The 15053-nt window shown below is 44.0% G+C and overlaps 2 protein-coding genes and 1 pseudogene across 2 annotated transcripts; 1 reads left to right on the forward strand and 2 right to left on the reverse strand.

The window, feature by feature from the left end:
* Window positions 1–327: 327 nt before the first annotated feature.
* LOC133895566 (uncharacterized) lies at window positions 328–4093 on the reverse strand. The gene is made up of 5 exons (XM_062335982.1): window positions 3600–4093; window positions 2618–3070; window positions 1720–1857; window positions 808–1047; window positions 328–695 (listed from the first exon to the last, which is right to left on the reverse strand). Exons 1-5 carry the CDS (start codon window positions 4032–4034, stop codon window positions 594–596), a joined length of 1368 nt encoding a protein of 455 aa, XP_062191966.1. The 5' UTR covers window positions 4035–4093; the 3' UTR covers window positions 328–593.
* A 2543-nt stretch (window positions 4094–6636) lies between these two features.
* LOC133894870 (DNA replication licensing factor MCM3-like) lies at window positions 6637–11393 on the forward strand. The gene is made up of 16 exons (XM_062335051.1): window positions 6637–6775; window positions 6856–6968; window positions 7072–7280; window positions 7757–7887; window positions 7978–8216; window positions 8312–8548; window positions 8640–8794; window positions 8869–9077; window positions 9164–9326; window positions 9414–9613; window positions 9867–9926; window positions 10010–10102; window positions 10348–10508; window positions 10677–10745; window positions 10848–10989; window positions 11086–11393. Exons 1-16 carry the CDS (start codon window positions 6710–6712, stop codon window positions 11140–11142), a joined length of 2304 nt encoding a protein of 767 aa, XP_062191035.1. The 5' UTR covers window positions 6637–6709; the 3' UTR covers window positions 11143–11393.
* A 631-nt stretch (window positions 11394–12024) lies between these two features.
* Window positions 12025–14309, reverse strand: LOC133895184 (CBL-interacting protein kinase 28-like; annotated as a pseudogene).
* Between the last annotated feature and the right edge of the window lie 744 nt (window positions 14310–15053).

Below are 15053 nucleotides of genomic sequence, written 5' to 3' on the forward strand. Positions count from 1 at the left end.
TAAAAAAACGTCCTTCGACTATCTCTAACTATATTCTTTCATTTCGTTTACTTTCTGATTCCCCTCTTTATTCTCATTTGTTTTATTTTCTTTCATCCACAATAACTTCTTTTCGAAGATATTTGTGAAAGAAAATGAGAGATAATCTCATCATGAAGGAAATGACTTTGAGAATTTCCTCGTGACTGTAACCGTGAAATAAAACCATTGAAACGTTAAAAAGAACCCAAAAAATCCCTCCATAAAGGAATTCTAGGGTCTGACAGAAACCGATGGTCTTATAAGCAATGCAAGTGCGAAAAAGAACATAGCGCAGTGCAGAAAACAAGCTGAAAAATTCAGTGAATAACTGCAAGGTGTATACAGCAGTGACCCATCATGTAGCAATATCATGAATCCTGAAGCATGCAGAGGAACCGCAGCTGCAGTACAATTATTCTGAGCGTTAAAATTTATTGAAAATGTACAAGGAACGTGTTTGCTGTTTTGATTTCACCGTGGGAGCAGAAACATAAGCAGCAGCATTGCCTAAACATGATTTCGGCGCTCCAATCGAGTGGCAAGAATTGCAACAAGGCAAGGTCAAAGATTTCTCATAGCTCTGCCCTTGACTCCTCGTCTTTGTGAGTTGCCAGCGCCCTGATGATGGATTCGTATATCCCGATTCCTTTGAGGTACTCATCTTTGCTCAGAAACTGTGAAACACGAAAATGTTGACTCAACAAAGTTGGTAAAGAGAGCATTCACATCAAAGTAGTAACTTAATGACATTAATAAATCTCAAAAATGGGGATCAATGACACAAACCTCGTTATGATCGTGGAGCAGTATTGGTGTGTTTGCCATAGGAGAGAAACCGAATGCTGGTAATCCAATCTTCCGGAAGTAACGAGCATCAGTAGAGGCCGGAAATATCTCCGGCTTACCAAGTTTGCCGCCGGCACTCTTCACGGCTTCTTCAAACACCGGCCACCATGGATTCGAGCTGTCAGCAGGAGTCATGGATGGCTTCCCAAAGTTGTCGAGGACAGACATCTTCTGTTTAAACTGTCAAGCAGATGCCCAGAAGATATATCATTGGAGACCTTCTGAATTTCACACAACGAAGCCCACATATGGAACATGCAGTATTACTTGCAGAATCTAGACGTGCTCATTTGTTTGGGCATCAAATGCAACTATTATCTTTTGTAATTCTTGAATTCAACAAGATTTTTTTGTAAGACTCGTAAATTAACATGCCACATCAAAGATACACATGTCTCAATTGTTAACAAACTAAGTCCAAAGAATAACACTTCTAGCTGAAGCACACAATAAGATAAGTTAAAATTGATCTAGTAAACATCAATAGTTACCTTGGTTCATTAACAGAATGAAGAGTTCTGAAAAAAAAGACCCCCATTGAGAAACCCACATCCATTAAATTGGCAAGAGTTCTGAAATCCAGCATTCAAAGGTTTCATGAACTTTAGTATGAAGAAAAACTGCAAGATGGTTTTACACTCCTCTCCAATTATACTGAAAATCTTGTTGCCTTAAATGCTATGCCATTCTACTGTCCCGAAAAAGGTTGTCAGCGCAGTTATTTTTGTCAGCTGGGTTATCCCCCATGACAAGGAGCAAAACTCAACAAATATCTCAGAGGTATGCACTGAAACAGAGATGGGAATATGTATATACATGGCATCAATCATTGAACCATCAAGACCATCATACCTCGAAGGTCAAATTGCGTGAGGAAGGTGCCCATTCTTCAGTAAGACGCCTCTCTAGTGCTTCAACATGAGCGCTAGGAGGGATTCGGATGTCAAGACCCACCTCTGCTTCAGATGGTTGGAGATTCATGACAAAACCCTGAAAGAGTAAAAGCTACACTTATCAGCAGAAAACATTACAGCTCAAAACATGAGTCAACCTGGGTGCATTGAATGACAAACTATCCCCAATTTTACAAAAGGTATATGAGTAAGAAAAAAATTATTGTGCAGATCAAAGAATGTAAAGTACAAAAAACATCAGATTCTAGAAAAACGTGATTATCAACTCGTGAGTGTATTTATAAACAAAAATAATAATAACTTTGAGAACTGACTGAATTTATTGCTCCAAGAAAGGACTGTAAATTGTACTAAATAAAAAAAACGCTGAGAACTGTCGTTACTGAGAAACTACTCAAACTAGATAAGAAGAAAAAGAGCCAAAGTAGTTGAATTATGATGCTAATGCAAAATAAAAAGACCAGATAGCCCAAGCATATAATACTCCTTTTTTAAGCAGGTGTATAATTTCTGTATTGGTTATCTAGTCTGTAGGTTGAAACTGAACTCACAGTCCAGATTCTTAAATATCAAAAGCTACAAAATCAATGTGAACAACAGATATTAAGTAGTGAACAAGAATCCCTAATCGAATAAATTAATTGGTTAGTTCTAATAAATACCAAATAAGAAACCCATGCACCCTCTCAGTTTCAATCACAGTAGCAAACCCATGCGGGATCAGCTAATCAAGCTACCAATTTTTTTAATGGGATTCAGGCAAAGATCAAGCTGCAGTCCCTAAAAGACTAAACCTGCAACTTAGCACATCAGTAAAAGGGGAAAAATCAACTAACCGTTGGTGTCGCTGTGCCAGCCTTCAGGTATGCAAAATTCACTGACACAACATCTCCTTCAGCCTTCTCTCCGGACTTTACTAAATCAAACTGTGATGTCCTGAACATCCGAATAGCCTCCACGCTCTTCATCAAATTCTCCATAGCACTACCATCATACAATTTTGCACCATGCCCTGGTGCACCCCTTGCTTTTATAGTAAGCCACCAAGGGCTACGCTCCGCATAGAACACCCGGTACTCCTCCCTAGGAGATGCAAGACCCTCATCAAGAACCAACCCCACATTCATGTCTTTAAACTCCTTTGATGCAACAAATACCTCAACACCCTCATGCCCACCAACCTCTTCATCGGGAACAAATGTCATATAGATGTTTCGATCTGGGACAAAGCCTGCACCACGGAGATTGCGTATGGCTTCGAGATATTGCATCCCCACACACTTCATGTCCTACATGAGACACAAGGGAGTCCAAAGATCTATCAGATGAGATAAACATGTAAAAGCAGTGACTTTTTGCACAGCTTAGATGGTTTCAACGGATTCACAAAAGCATGGCTTAAAAGATTACCCAAAAGGATCATGCATATAGAGCTATAACAATGAATTGAGTGTAGCAAAATACTGGACAAGACATATAAAGATAATAAATTAGCATTTAGTAAGGGGAAAAGGACAGACTTCAGGAAGAGATGTACGAGGAACATGCACATACAATAAGTGGCTTCTTCAGATGTATCAGGTTACGAAGATCTCTTCTTAGTGAATTAAGTGTACTCAGGGAGTACAAAACTACAGATTTCTAGTATCCTCAACAACTCCAAAAAAATGATGTACCACAAAAGCATCTACAAGCAATTCTAGTCACAAAAGTGAACATCTGTGAGCAAATCCAGATTTAAGATCACCTCTTAACAATCACAAGAAACATGCTGGGCACATGTACACAGTTTACACGAGACAAGTAAATCGAACTCGCCTGAGAGCCGCGCGCGTAGATGCGACCGGATGCTTCGTCGAGGGCAGCGGAGAAGGGCGGGTGGTCCCACTTGTGCGGCTCCGACGGCACGACGTCGGTGTGGGAGTTGAGGAGTATAGAAGGGAGCGACGGCCGACGCCCGGGCCACCGCAGCAGCAGCAGGGGCTTCCCGGCGACGAGCTCCAGCGTCCGCGCCTCGAGCCCCGCGGCGGCGGCCTGGTCCCGCAGGAAGTTCACGGCCGCGGCGTAGTCTGGCGCCGGCTGCGCCGTGTCGATGCGGAGGTACTCCTGGAACCGGGAGATCGCCTCCGCGTCCGACGACGGCGAGGAGCCCGCGGCGGCGGAGGCGAGGAGAACGAGGGAGAGGGAGAGGAGCAGCCTGGTGGCTGGCGCCATGGGAGCGGGAGGTGCCTGCGTAGGGTTCTCGATTCCCATGGTGAGAAGTGGACTTGTGAATTTGTGATGCCGGGGGAGCGACGGATAGGGGTTGGAGTTGTTGGTGGCGACGGCCGGTAGTGGCAGGGTAATCGAAGTGACGTGGCGCACTCGTATTTTTCCTTTTCTTTTTCTGAATTGAGATATGTATTTTTGAACCGGAGCAAGTACGAGGCGTCTGAAAGTGGAACTTTAACTTTTCAGCTCTTTTCGAAAGTAATTTTTACAGATGGACACTTTAGAAAACTTTGTCCAGAATTTTTTAAAACAGTTTGGAGGGCGACAAGCATAAGAGTCTGTATTTACAATTTTTCAAAACAAATACTTATTTTTATCTTTTATTAAATATAAAAATAAAAAAGTTCGTGGGCAGTGGTTTGCTTAGGTAGTGTTTGTTTCGTAGGATGGGGTGGGACGGAGTGGATTTATTTTGTTTTTGAGTTGTTTGGTTGAAATTTAGTGGGATAGAATGGTTCTGAATTAAGAAATATTTTTTAAAAATCTGAGATAGAGTCATTAAAAAAAATAAACACAGTCATTCCACTTCGATTGTGATGCTGACGGTGGGTCCGAATACTAAAATAAACTCATTTTATTCCATCTACCAAACAAACATTTAATTCTAAATCATCACATCCTATCCTAAATATATAAATAAAATCATCACATCCTTCTCGCTCTTCATCCCTCTAGCAGCCCTAAGTGACGGGATGGCTCGCCACTACATTCGCCGTTGCTGTCGATCCGAGGAGCACTACGCTACTACTAGTAGCAGGGAGCAGGGAGTATGGAGTGGGCTGTGGCAGTGTAGTTAGCTTTGCTGGTTAGTAGTGGTTTATTTTTTAAGAACTCATAATAAATCGTACATGTGTAATTAGTTAGCTCTATGAAAAAATTGATAATCCATTTAGCAGCTACTCCTTGTTCTGGCCACAATTTTGGTGTTGAAGGGCCAGTGCCATGTCAAAAGATTCTTAATGTGACTGGAGAGTACATTCCATACCTGTGTGACTGTGGTGTATGTCAACAACTGCACGTAGGTGTGCCGCCGTGTCGTGGCGTGCTCCCAACATCAATCTATGGCCCGGATCATGTGTGCTCGGGGCCCTGGGTGTGGGGGTTGCTGCTGTTGACCGCGCCATTCGTGCAATAGTAGCCTACACCACGAGACAGGGATCTGATCAGCAATGAGCATGATGGTGTCCCTCGATCGTTGAAGCAATGATATCATTGATACGGGATCAATAGGTCCGAAGGAGATCCTATAACCTAATGTCACTAGTTGGAAGGAGATCCTCTGATATAATGTCACTGTGATGTAGTCGCTGATACATTAATCAATTCTCAATGGGTCTCGTGTGTTGTTATGTGAGAGTAACCCCTTCCCAATGAGTTATGGTCTCATGGTACATCGTTCCTTTGGAAGACTGCAAATATCTTCTGGATTCTAATTGTTTGGTGCCGGTGACCGGTGACCTGCTTCCATTATCATCTCTCCATTCTACTCCCACCACCGTCACAATCGCGAAATGTGCTGGGCACATTCGAAGGTGAGCCTACGCCGGGCAACACTCGCGTGCAAGATCGCAAGCCTCGTTCATCACATGCTCAACGTTTCGCCATCCTGTGTCCAATCCCTTGTCACCCGCACGTCATGCACGGTGGCGTCACAGGACACCTCACTGGCACACATCACTGGGAGTATGGGACTCTAGGCTTAGAGGAGCGCAAGTAAAACACGCGCATCGGTGGAGGCATGGCATCGACGCCACACAAGGTGGGGGAGCACAAGGCTCGTCGCACGGCACCAAGGTCATCTCTAAAGTTGGAACAACACGAAGGCCATGCTCCTTACTAGGCCGACTGTTGCGCGTGCTCGCCGATGGCTCACGTTAGTAGTGGGCCATGAAGGATGACCTTTCTTCCGGAGGATATCATTCACTTCATATTTGTTCGAACTTGCCTCTATTGACGTGGCCGAAGCTCATGAAATATGCAATCCACTGAGCTAAACTGTTTTGGGTGTATTGCCAGAATCTCCCCGTTTGTGGATGCGTATAATTTAAGAGAGACGGTAGATGCAAATATACGTCTTCATTCTGATCCAGCGAGCTTCACTTCGTAGCCTGGCCTGATGGATACATGCTTTGCATCCATTTATATAGGTAGACCCACTTATCAGTATTATAAAATTATTTTCATATAGATAATTAATCACAATTTCAATTCTTGCATCCGTTCATGTGGTTTCAGATTCAGTTAACCAAACAAAAATTCAGCTCAGTCTATCTAAACAAATACAAACAATCAAATATTTTTTTAAAAATATAGCTCTATCCAGCTTACTTACCTCAACATAATTATACAATAACACTATAAAATCTCGTGCGAGAAACCAACCACACCGTTTCTACTTCTGTTTGTCCCATACTCCACATAAGGCCCAAAATGACCCAGCAAAGACCAAGCAGCCCAACTAGCCCAGAGCCCGGAGCAACCGCGCGCGAAAACCGCCCGATTCCCGCCACACCGCACGCCTACTCTCGCCAAAACGCGCTCCCTTCGTCCCCGGCTTCACCCCCAAATCCAGAGCCACCCGCCCCATTCCCGCCCCCGCCCCCTCCTATCGCTCTCTCTTCCGGCCTCGCGCTCAGTCTCTGAAGCGACAGGCAGCCATGGACGTCAACGAGGAGGCCATGGCGGCGCACAAGCGCGCCTTCCTCGACTTCCTCGACCAGGACGTAAGTCCCCGCCGTTCCTTTGTACCCTGCCGCCGCCGGTTTGCCGGGTCCTTGGCTGACGTCCTTGCTTGCCTCCGCAGGTCGGGAAAGGGGTGTACATGCAGGCTATCCGCGACATGGTTCAGAACAAGCGCTGCCGCCTCATTATCGGCATGGACGACCTCCGCAACCACAACCTCGACCTCGCCCGCAGGTGCCCGCCGCCATCTTCCCTTTCTTGCTCGCTCGTTCGTTCGTTTCTGATCTTTTGCTGGGTTTATTCCTGGCTGATGCGGTCTCCCCTTGCGTGTGAATAGGGTGATACGGAGCCCAGGGGAGTACATGCAGCCGGCGTCGGATGCGGTGTCGGAGGTGGCCAGGAACCTGGATCCCAAGTTCTTGAAGGAAGGGGAACGCGTGATGGTGGGGTTCTCGGGACCGTTCGGCTTCCACACGGTCACGCCCAGGGATCTCATGTCCTCCTTCATCGGGACCATGGTCTGTGTTGAGGGCATCATCACCAAATGTAATGACACCCTCTTCCTTGCCATGATCTGGTCATACTGTTTATGGGTGGATTTGGTTGACATGGTATTAAATTGTGGTCGAGATATTTTGAACATGTTCCAATTGAATTCTTCTTGCTAGTGGAGAAAAGTTATGTGTCAGTTCAGTTCGTAAGTTGTGGTAAAGGAAAACAAGAAAACAGAAGGGGTAAAACATTGTCCTTGTCAGCTCTGTGTCAGTACACAAAAATTGATGAATGATAATGTCAAAATGGTCTGAGATACTTGATTATGTAATTGAACTTTAGTCTTGAACTTGTGTTAGGGCACCACTTATGCTATGCATATGGCATACTAATTAGTGCCAACTAGTTGGTCTATCAAATTTTTACTCTGCCAAGAGCTTACTAATACATAAGCACACATAGATATAAGAGATCTGTAGTGAAGTACCTTTTCACCTTTGAGGGCTAATGTTTTTTTAACTGGAAAACAGGCTCGTTGGTAAGGCCAAAAGTTGTAAAGAGTGTTCACTTCTGCCCTGCGACTGGGGGTTTTCTCACGCGTGAATACAGGGACATCACATCCTTTGTAGGCTTGCCTACTGGTTCTGTTTATCCAACAAGGGTACGCTCTTACTAATTGGTCTGCGCAGTTCCAGTCAATGGACCTCATTTGGTATTGTAGTTCTAATGCTGGTTAATCTGGAATGTTTAGGATGATAACGGTAACTTGTTGGTCACCGAGTACGGTATGTGTGATTACAAGGATCACCAGATATTGTCCATGCAAGAAGTGCCTGAAAATTCTGCACCTGGACAGCTCCCAAGAACTGTCGATGTTATTGTAGAAGACGATCTTGTAGATTGTTGCAAGCCAGGCGATCGTGTCTCAATTGTTGGTGTATACAAGGCTCTTCCAGGGAAAAGCAAGGGAAGTGTTAGTGGTGTGTTCAGGTTAGTTCAGCTATGACCCTCAGTCCCTCACCTAAGCTGGCTTAAATTTACCTGTTTCTGAAGTATGATGTAGTTTTGCATTACTATGCATGTAGAACTGTCCTTATCGCAAATAATGTGTCACTTCTGAACAAAGAGGCAAATGCACCTGTCTATACTCGGGAAGATCTGAAGCGTATGAAAGAAATATCAAGGAGAAATGACACATTTGACTTGCTGGGAAACTCACTTGCTCCATCCATATATGGTCATCTCTGGATAAAGAAGGCAGTAGTACTGTTAATGCTTGGTGGCGTTGAGAAGAATCTGAAAAATGGAACTCACTTGAGAGGGTTAGTGATACTTCCGATCATTGCTGCTGCTGCTACTTGATTTCATCGAGTGCAATGCATTTATGGATATCTATATTTCTTTGGCATGCAGAGATATAAACATGATGATGGTGGGAGATCCTTCAGTTGCCAAGTCTCAGCTCCTCAGAGCTGTCATGAACATTGCCCCTTTGGCTATCTCGACAACTGGTAGAGGTTCTTCTGGTGTTGGTTTGACTGCTGCTGTGACGTCTGATCAAGAGACCGGTAAATTATTCAGGACTGTTTCGTGCATTACTGTTGAGTTTCTGTAAAAGTATTGACCAAATTCCTTTGCTCAGGGGAAAGAAGGCTTGAGGCTGGTGCCATGGTTCTTGCTGATCGTGGTGTAGTCTGCATTGATGAGTTTGATAAGATGAATGATCAAGACCGAGTTGCTATCCATGAAGTTATGGAACAGCAAACTGTGACCATTGCGAAGGCAGGAATACATGCCTCGCTAAATGCGAGATGTAGTGTAATCGCCGCAGCAAATCCGATATATGGAACTGTTAGCTCTTAACGTTTCTTTCTCTCACAATAATCGCGTTTCATTGATGTTGCTGTTTCTGACAATAATTTCTCGCTGCATGACAGTATGATCGTTCATTGACACCAACAAAGAACATTGGGCTTCCGGATTCACTGCTCTCTCGTTTTGATCTGCTTTTTATTGTTCTTGATCAAATGGACCCTGAGATTGATCGTCAAATTTCAGAACATGTTGCACGGATGCATAGATATTGCACTGATGATGGAGGTAATTTTGTGTTTCACCGTAGCAGTGAGGTTTGTTCAGACCCTCAGTTCCCATTTTCTTAATAAAAGGCAAACTTGTGAATTGTAGGAGCAAGGTCTCTTGATAAAACAAGATATACTGAAGATGATGGTGATGCTAATCCAGCCATATTTGTTAAATATGATCGAATGCTCCATGGCCAGGATAGGAGAGGCAAGAAGGCCAAACAGGACAGACTAACTATCAAATTTCTGAAGAAATATATTCATTATGCGAAGAACCTAATTCAACCAAAGCTCACTGATGAGGTAATTTTTCCATACGAGATATTATTCTTCTAGTCCATCGGCTCAAATGGAATAATGCATTAGTACAGTTATTTACAAGAGCTGCTAATGAGTATCAAATTTACATTATGATGCTGTTGTAGCTGCTATCTTCAGAAGAAGAAAAAAATTGAATGCTTTCTGTATTTCACTTGTAGGAGGGAAAAAACTCTGCCTTTTAAAATATAAGAAAACTCGTTTCAGATTTAGCATTTAAACTCTTGTGCCCCTACAGGCATCTGATCATATTGCAACTTCATATGCTGAGCTCAGGGATGGTGGTGCAAATGCAAAGGTTTGATCTAAGTATGGCTCATCGTGCTTTCTTGTTAATGTTATATGTTCATAGTTCTCATTTGGTCACCTATTGTTTTACAGTCTGGTGGAGGTACACTTCCAATTACAGCAAGGACATTGGAAACCATAATTCGTCTGTCTACTGCTCATGCCAAGATGAAATTGAGACATGAGGTATGTCGTTCAACGCAGTTATCCAAGCAAGCTTACCCCTTGTCAAGAACTCTATGGATGAACCAGAGTTACTATTGCTTTACTATCCCCCCTCCCCCAAAAAAAAAGTTGACAAAATTCAAGCATTGCCACTCTTGACGTTCTGTTTTCGACAAACAGGTTGAATTTATTGTATAGGAGGATCGCTGGTGGTTATTTTCCTTTGACGAAAGAACTGATTTCATTGCCTGTATCTTGTGTTGCAGGTTCATCAAACTGATGTTGAGGCTGCATTGCAAGTTCTGAATTTTGCAATATACCATAAGGAATTGACTGAGATGGAAGAGCGTGAACAGAGAGAGATGGAGATGAAACAAGCTGATCATGATGCAGGGGCAAATGCTGGCACTGTGGATGGGCATGGAAGGTGATTTTATGACTATGCATAATGTTCTCTTGTCTCACTTTTTTTTAAAGTACTAAGTAGCTTCTCAGTTCACTATATTCCCCTGCAATATGTGCCCTTTTGTTGCTTTTAAGCTTTACCTTCTCTCCGTTCGTCTTCCCATAAAAATTCTGTCTCCACTCTTCACAGCTCTGGGAACGACCCGATGGATGTGGATGTAGGAAATGCATCAAATGATCAGGATGTTCCTGCGGAGAGGTTAATTCACAACCTTAAATTTGCAAAATCTGAATCTTCAGCTTTATTTTTTCTTTTGTTTGTGGCTGATTCTTTGCTCCCTTGTAATTCCGTAACCTGCAGAATTGAAGCATTTGAAGTGATTCTGGGTCAGCATGTGTTGGCAAACCATATTGATCAAATTTCAATTGATGAAATTGAGCAAACAGTAAATAGAGAGTCAGCTGCACCTTACACTAGACGTCAAGTTGAATTCATCTTGGAGGTATGAAAAAAAAAACTGGCTTTCTTTAAGGTTTGTCATGTAAAGCAGTCGTGATAATTTACTCTTGTATTAAATTTCATCTCCTTGTGCTTTCAGAGAATGCAAGATGCAAACAGGATAATGATGCGAGATGGCATTGTTCGAATCATCTAACTGCTACATTATTTGACATTGGAAAAGCTGATTGCGCTGTGCCGTAATGATTTAGTCATGTAGAACTTCTCTAGTTTGTCTGGGATCCCGCAGAAGCTCGACCTCTGTAACTTAGATATATTTCCTGATGCATTTGTTTCTTAATTTTTATGAGCAAGGATGATCAACAGTTCCCTTGTACTTTTAATTCATGTAATGTGATGTACGATATCTGACACAGTGATATTTAGTCCCTGCTCGTGTCTGGTTAATGTGCGGATTGCTTGCAACTTATTTTCTGTTGGAGTGTAACGAATAATGTTCACGGTGTGGTGACAGCCTAGGTTTATTGGTCACCCGGTTTTACTGAGCTCTATCAATGCTAACGAACGGGGATTTGGCTATTTGGAAGCAGCTGCTTATTGTTCATGGGCTCTAACGAGCAGAGAACGGTGCAAGCTTCATTAAGCGTACTCTGAATATCGTGAGCATGTTACTGAGATGGCGGGTGGCAAATTTTGAAATGAAAAGCAAATGGGCGGCAAATTCCTAAACTCTTATACAGGGGAAAGGAAGGACTTCCCCTTTAGTCTTTTCCCTAGCATAGCATTGATAATAATATTAAACTTATCAAACAATTTCTTGTTTAAGTGATGACAATTGCACAAAGCAGATAGCACTTCTGTACATACATGATTTACAATTTTAGAGAAAAAATATGAAGGAAAAAAGGAAAAATAGGCTTGCATTTCCAACAACGCTGAAAATCTATGCGAGGCCTACAGCTAATTACTAGTCTAAAAGCATGTTTACAGGTCACAGTGGCAATGGTGAGAAAAGCACTTGCAGCTAGTAATGTGGCTGCTGTGGTGGAAATGGCGACAGTTGTGGCAGTGTCGACTGCTATTGCTCTGCATGCCGGTGTAGATGTGAGTGCTGGTGATGGCCTTGCCATGCCCACACAACATCCTTAAGTGATGGCCTAATGTCATCTTTCATCAGCTTCTGATACTCCAATGTGTCGCCATTTGTCTTCTTCAACTCGACTAGTAGGAAGAAGGAGCAATCTCAAATATCTCCGCATCAAGCTCAAGAATACCAATTTTCCCTTCCTTGGTTGTGGCTGATTTCAACACTCCATTGCCTTTCTTTGTAACTTTAAGCTTCAAACGTCTGGCCAGCTCCTTCAGCTTCGCAAAGACAGCTGCTGCTGACTGTTTAGAAGTAAACCGTGCCTCCCTTCGGCCGTATCTTTCATCAAACAAACCGGATAGATCAAATCCTGTAGAGAGGGAGATGATGTCGAATGCGTTCAAGTTCGTCAGGCTCAATGGTCCTTGATTTCTCTGAGAACCAATGCCACCTGTCAAACCAGATGTAGTAGCTTCGCTTGTACAAGTCTTGCCGCCTGTTTCAGTTTTCAGTGTTGTTATCCCAATGGGCTTTCTGTACCAAGCAGTTCTCTTTATCCTTATCATGGGCATCCTGGAATTAGGATCTGGATCGAGGATTCCATAAAGGAGCTCCTTCAGCTCCGCAGAAAAATAACGAGGGCATCTGTACTCAACCTTTGAGATCTTCCTATACATCTCTACAATATTTCTATCATGGAAAGGAAGATAACTGACCGCAAGCACGAACATAATTACTCCACAAGACGATGCATCTGCTTTTGCCACTGTAGCCTTTTCTGCTGAACACTTCAGGAGTAACATAAGCGGGAGTTCCAAATGCAGTGTGGAGCAGACTAGGGATGAAAACAAAAACGATAAATTCTGTTTTACCGAAGCTCGTTTTCGAAGTCTTCCACCCGAAGCAGCCAGAAACGATATTCCGAGGAAACAGAAATAAAAATGATAAAAGTTCACGGAAACAATAACGGAAACAATTTTGGGCTCTTGCGATCATTTCCAACTTTTTCTGTTTTGGGGCAAAAATTATCGCCGACAATTACCATTTCTCTCCAGCACACGTATGTCAATTGCCAAGTGTCAACACACGAGGGCATAGGCTCAAGCGACCAAGCCCAACTGCTAGCCCATGTTGCACACTTCTTCGAGTCTTTTGTCTGCCGTCTCGGTCAACAGTCATAGCCCAAGGTTTTATTCTTTTGTGATGCTTTTTGGACTCACGGTGTAGACAAAACTCTTGTCTCTTAGTGACTTGAATGACACGTTATTTAATCTATGCATAATTTATGAGGCCTGTTGACTACTTTGTTAATATCTATGATGATGCATCTGCTACCTTGCTAAGATGCTAGTACTTTTTTAGCCGTTTATACTATATTTGTCATAGGAAGTTCATTTGCTACGGTTTGGTGCTTTCGGATTTGAATTATCGATTCCCGACTGATACCGATATGTTTCCGTCCCGACAATGCCATTTTCAGTTTTCTTGTATTATCGATGCCATATTCATTTCTGGTATTATTATTATCGACTTTGTTTTCAAGAAAAAGTATGAAACTAAAAATGGTTTAGGCCTTTTCCGATCGTTTTCATCCGTAGAGCAGACCATCTTGTCTCTTTGACTCAGCTAAGGCACTTAAACCAAAATCAGAGACCTTGAGGGTTTCATTCTCATCCAACAGTAGGTTTTGAGGCTTCAAGTCACGATGATAAACACCTCGACTGTGGCAATATTCCACAATGTTAGACAGGCATCCTGGTGCGCCCGTTTCGGACCAACGGCAGGATCGTTTTACACGGCAACAACTCCAACAGATATTTTTGCTTTCCATTTTTGTGCAAGCCAATCTTGGCATGTAATCTTCCTTTCTGTTTTTGCTGTTGCACCGTGTATATATGTCGATCCAGCCAATCAATCAAGTCAGCCTATACACTTTCATGGTTTCAATATTCTATAGTCCAATGACCTCCACCTTTCGTTAACCCACTTGGCAATCCATCTCCGCTGCTATCATGGATGCCACTGCCACCGCTACACGTGAGCGTGAGACTGCCGCTGCTCGGGAACAGGAGGCCGTCGCCACCTGCCAACATGAAGAAGCCGCGCATGCTGTGAGCGAAGAGGCTACTTGTGCTGAGGTCACGTGCGCCCTCGCCGAGGCAACCACGGTTGCACAGCTTCACGCCCAGGCTGTGAGTGTCCCGAACATCCACGCCCTCGTGTCGACCGTCCTCTACCCCCACTCCCCCAATTATACCAAGTGGCCACATGCTCATCACCCTCGGCAAGTTCTCCCTAACCAGCCACGTCCTCACCGATAAGGCTCATCCCGACGCACTCGACTAGCATCGCATGGACTACATCGTCATCTCTTGGCTATACGGTACTCTCTCCACCGAACTCCTCAAGATTGTGATGCAGCCAACCACCACCACCTGCATCATCTAGCTCGAGATCGAGCAACGATACATCAGCAACAAGGAAACTCATGCGCTGTTCCTCGATGTTGAGTTCCACAACTTCATGTAGGGCGAGCTCTTTGTTTCCGACTATTGTCGCAGGATGAAGGACATGGCCGATGCCCTCGGTGATGTGGACGAGCCCATCCACGATTGGACTCTCGTTCTGAACGTCCTACATGGTTTGAACGAGAAGTACGCTTACATGGCGGCCTTCTCAAGCGACAGCGGCCGTTCCCCATGTTCCTCGAGGTTCGCTTCAACCTTCTCCTTGAGGAATTGAAGATGGCACCCTCCACCGCCCTCATCACCACGACCCCCCTCCAACAACAATGTCTTGGGTGCCCCACCCACCAGCGATCCACCTCCCCACCAGCATGCGCTGGCAGCCGCCCACTTCCTAGCAACTTTCTCGTAGGTGCAGCACACAACTCACCCTGCGGCCTTGGGCGCGCCTCCTGGACCCCTATGTCTGGCCTTGGCTCCTAGGATCAACAGTCACTGGCAAACATCTTCAATACCATGACTCTAACTCCGCCTACAACCTCGAACTGGTACATG

Source organism: Phragmites australis, chromosome 16 (assembly GCF_958298935.1).
Source record: "Phragmites australis chromosome 16, lpPhrAust1.1, whole genome shotgun sequence".
Classification (NCBI taxonomy): Eukaryota; Viridiplantae; Streptophyta; class Magnoliopsida; order Poales; family Poaceae; genus Phragmites; species Phragmites australis.

Bases quoted from the DNA above. Each gene is read 5' to 3' on its own strand.
- LOC133894870 (XM_062335051.1), top strand. From the start codon at position 6,710: ATGGACGTCAACGAGGAGGCCATGGCGGCGCACAAGCGCGCCTTCCTC. The intron at 6,776-6,855 runs GTAAGTCCCCGC...TTGCCTCCGCAG, and splicing joins TCGACTTCCTCGACCAGGAC to GTCGGGAAAGGGGTGTACAT. The intron at 10,990-11,085 runs GTATGAAAAAAA...TTGTGCTTTCAG, and splicing joins AAGTTGAATTCATCTTGGAG to AGAATGCAAGATGCAAACAG.
- LOC133895566 (XM_062335982.1), bottom strand. From the start codon at position 4,034: ATGGGAATCGAGAACCCTACGCAGGCACCTCCCGCTCCCATGGCGCCA. The intron at 3,071-3,599 runs GCGAGTTCGATT...TGTCTCATGTAG, and splicing joins TCTACGCGCGCGGCTCTCAG to GACATGAAGTGTGTGGGGAT. The intron at 1,048-1,719 runs GTATGATGGTCT...TCTGCTTGACAG, and splicing joins CACGCAATTTGACCTTCGAG to TTTAAACAGAAGATGTCTGT.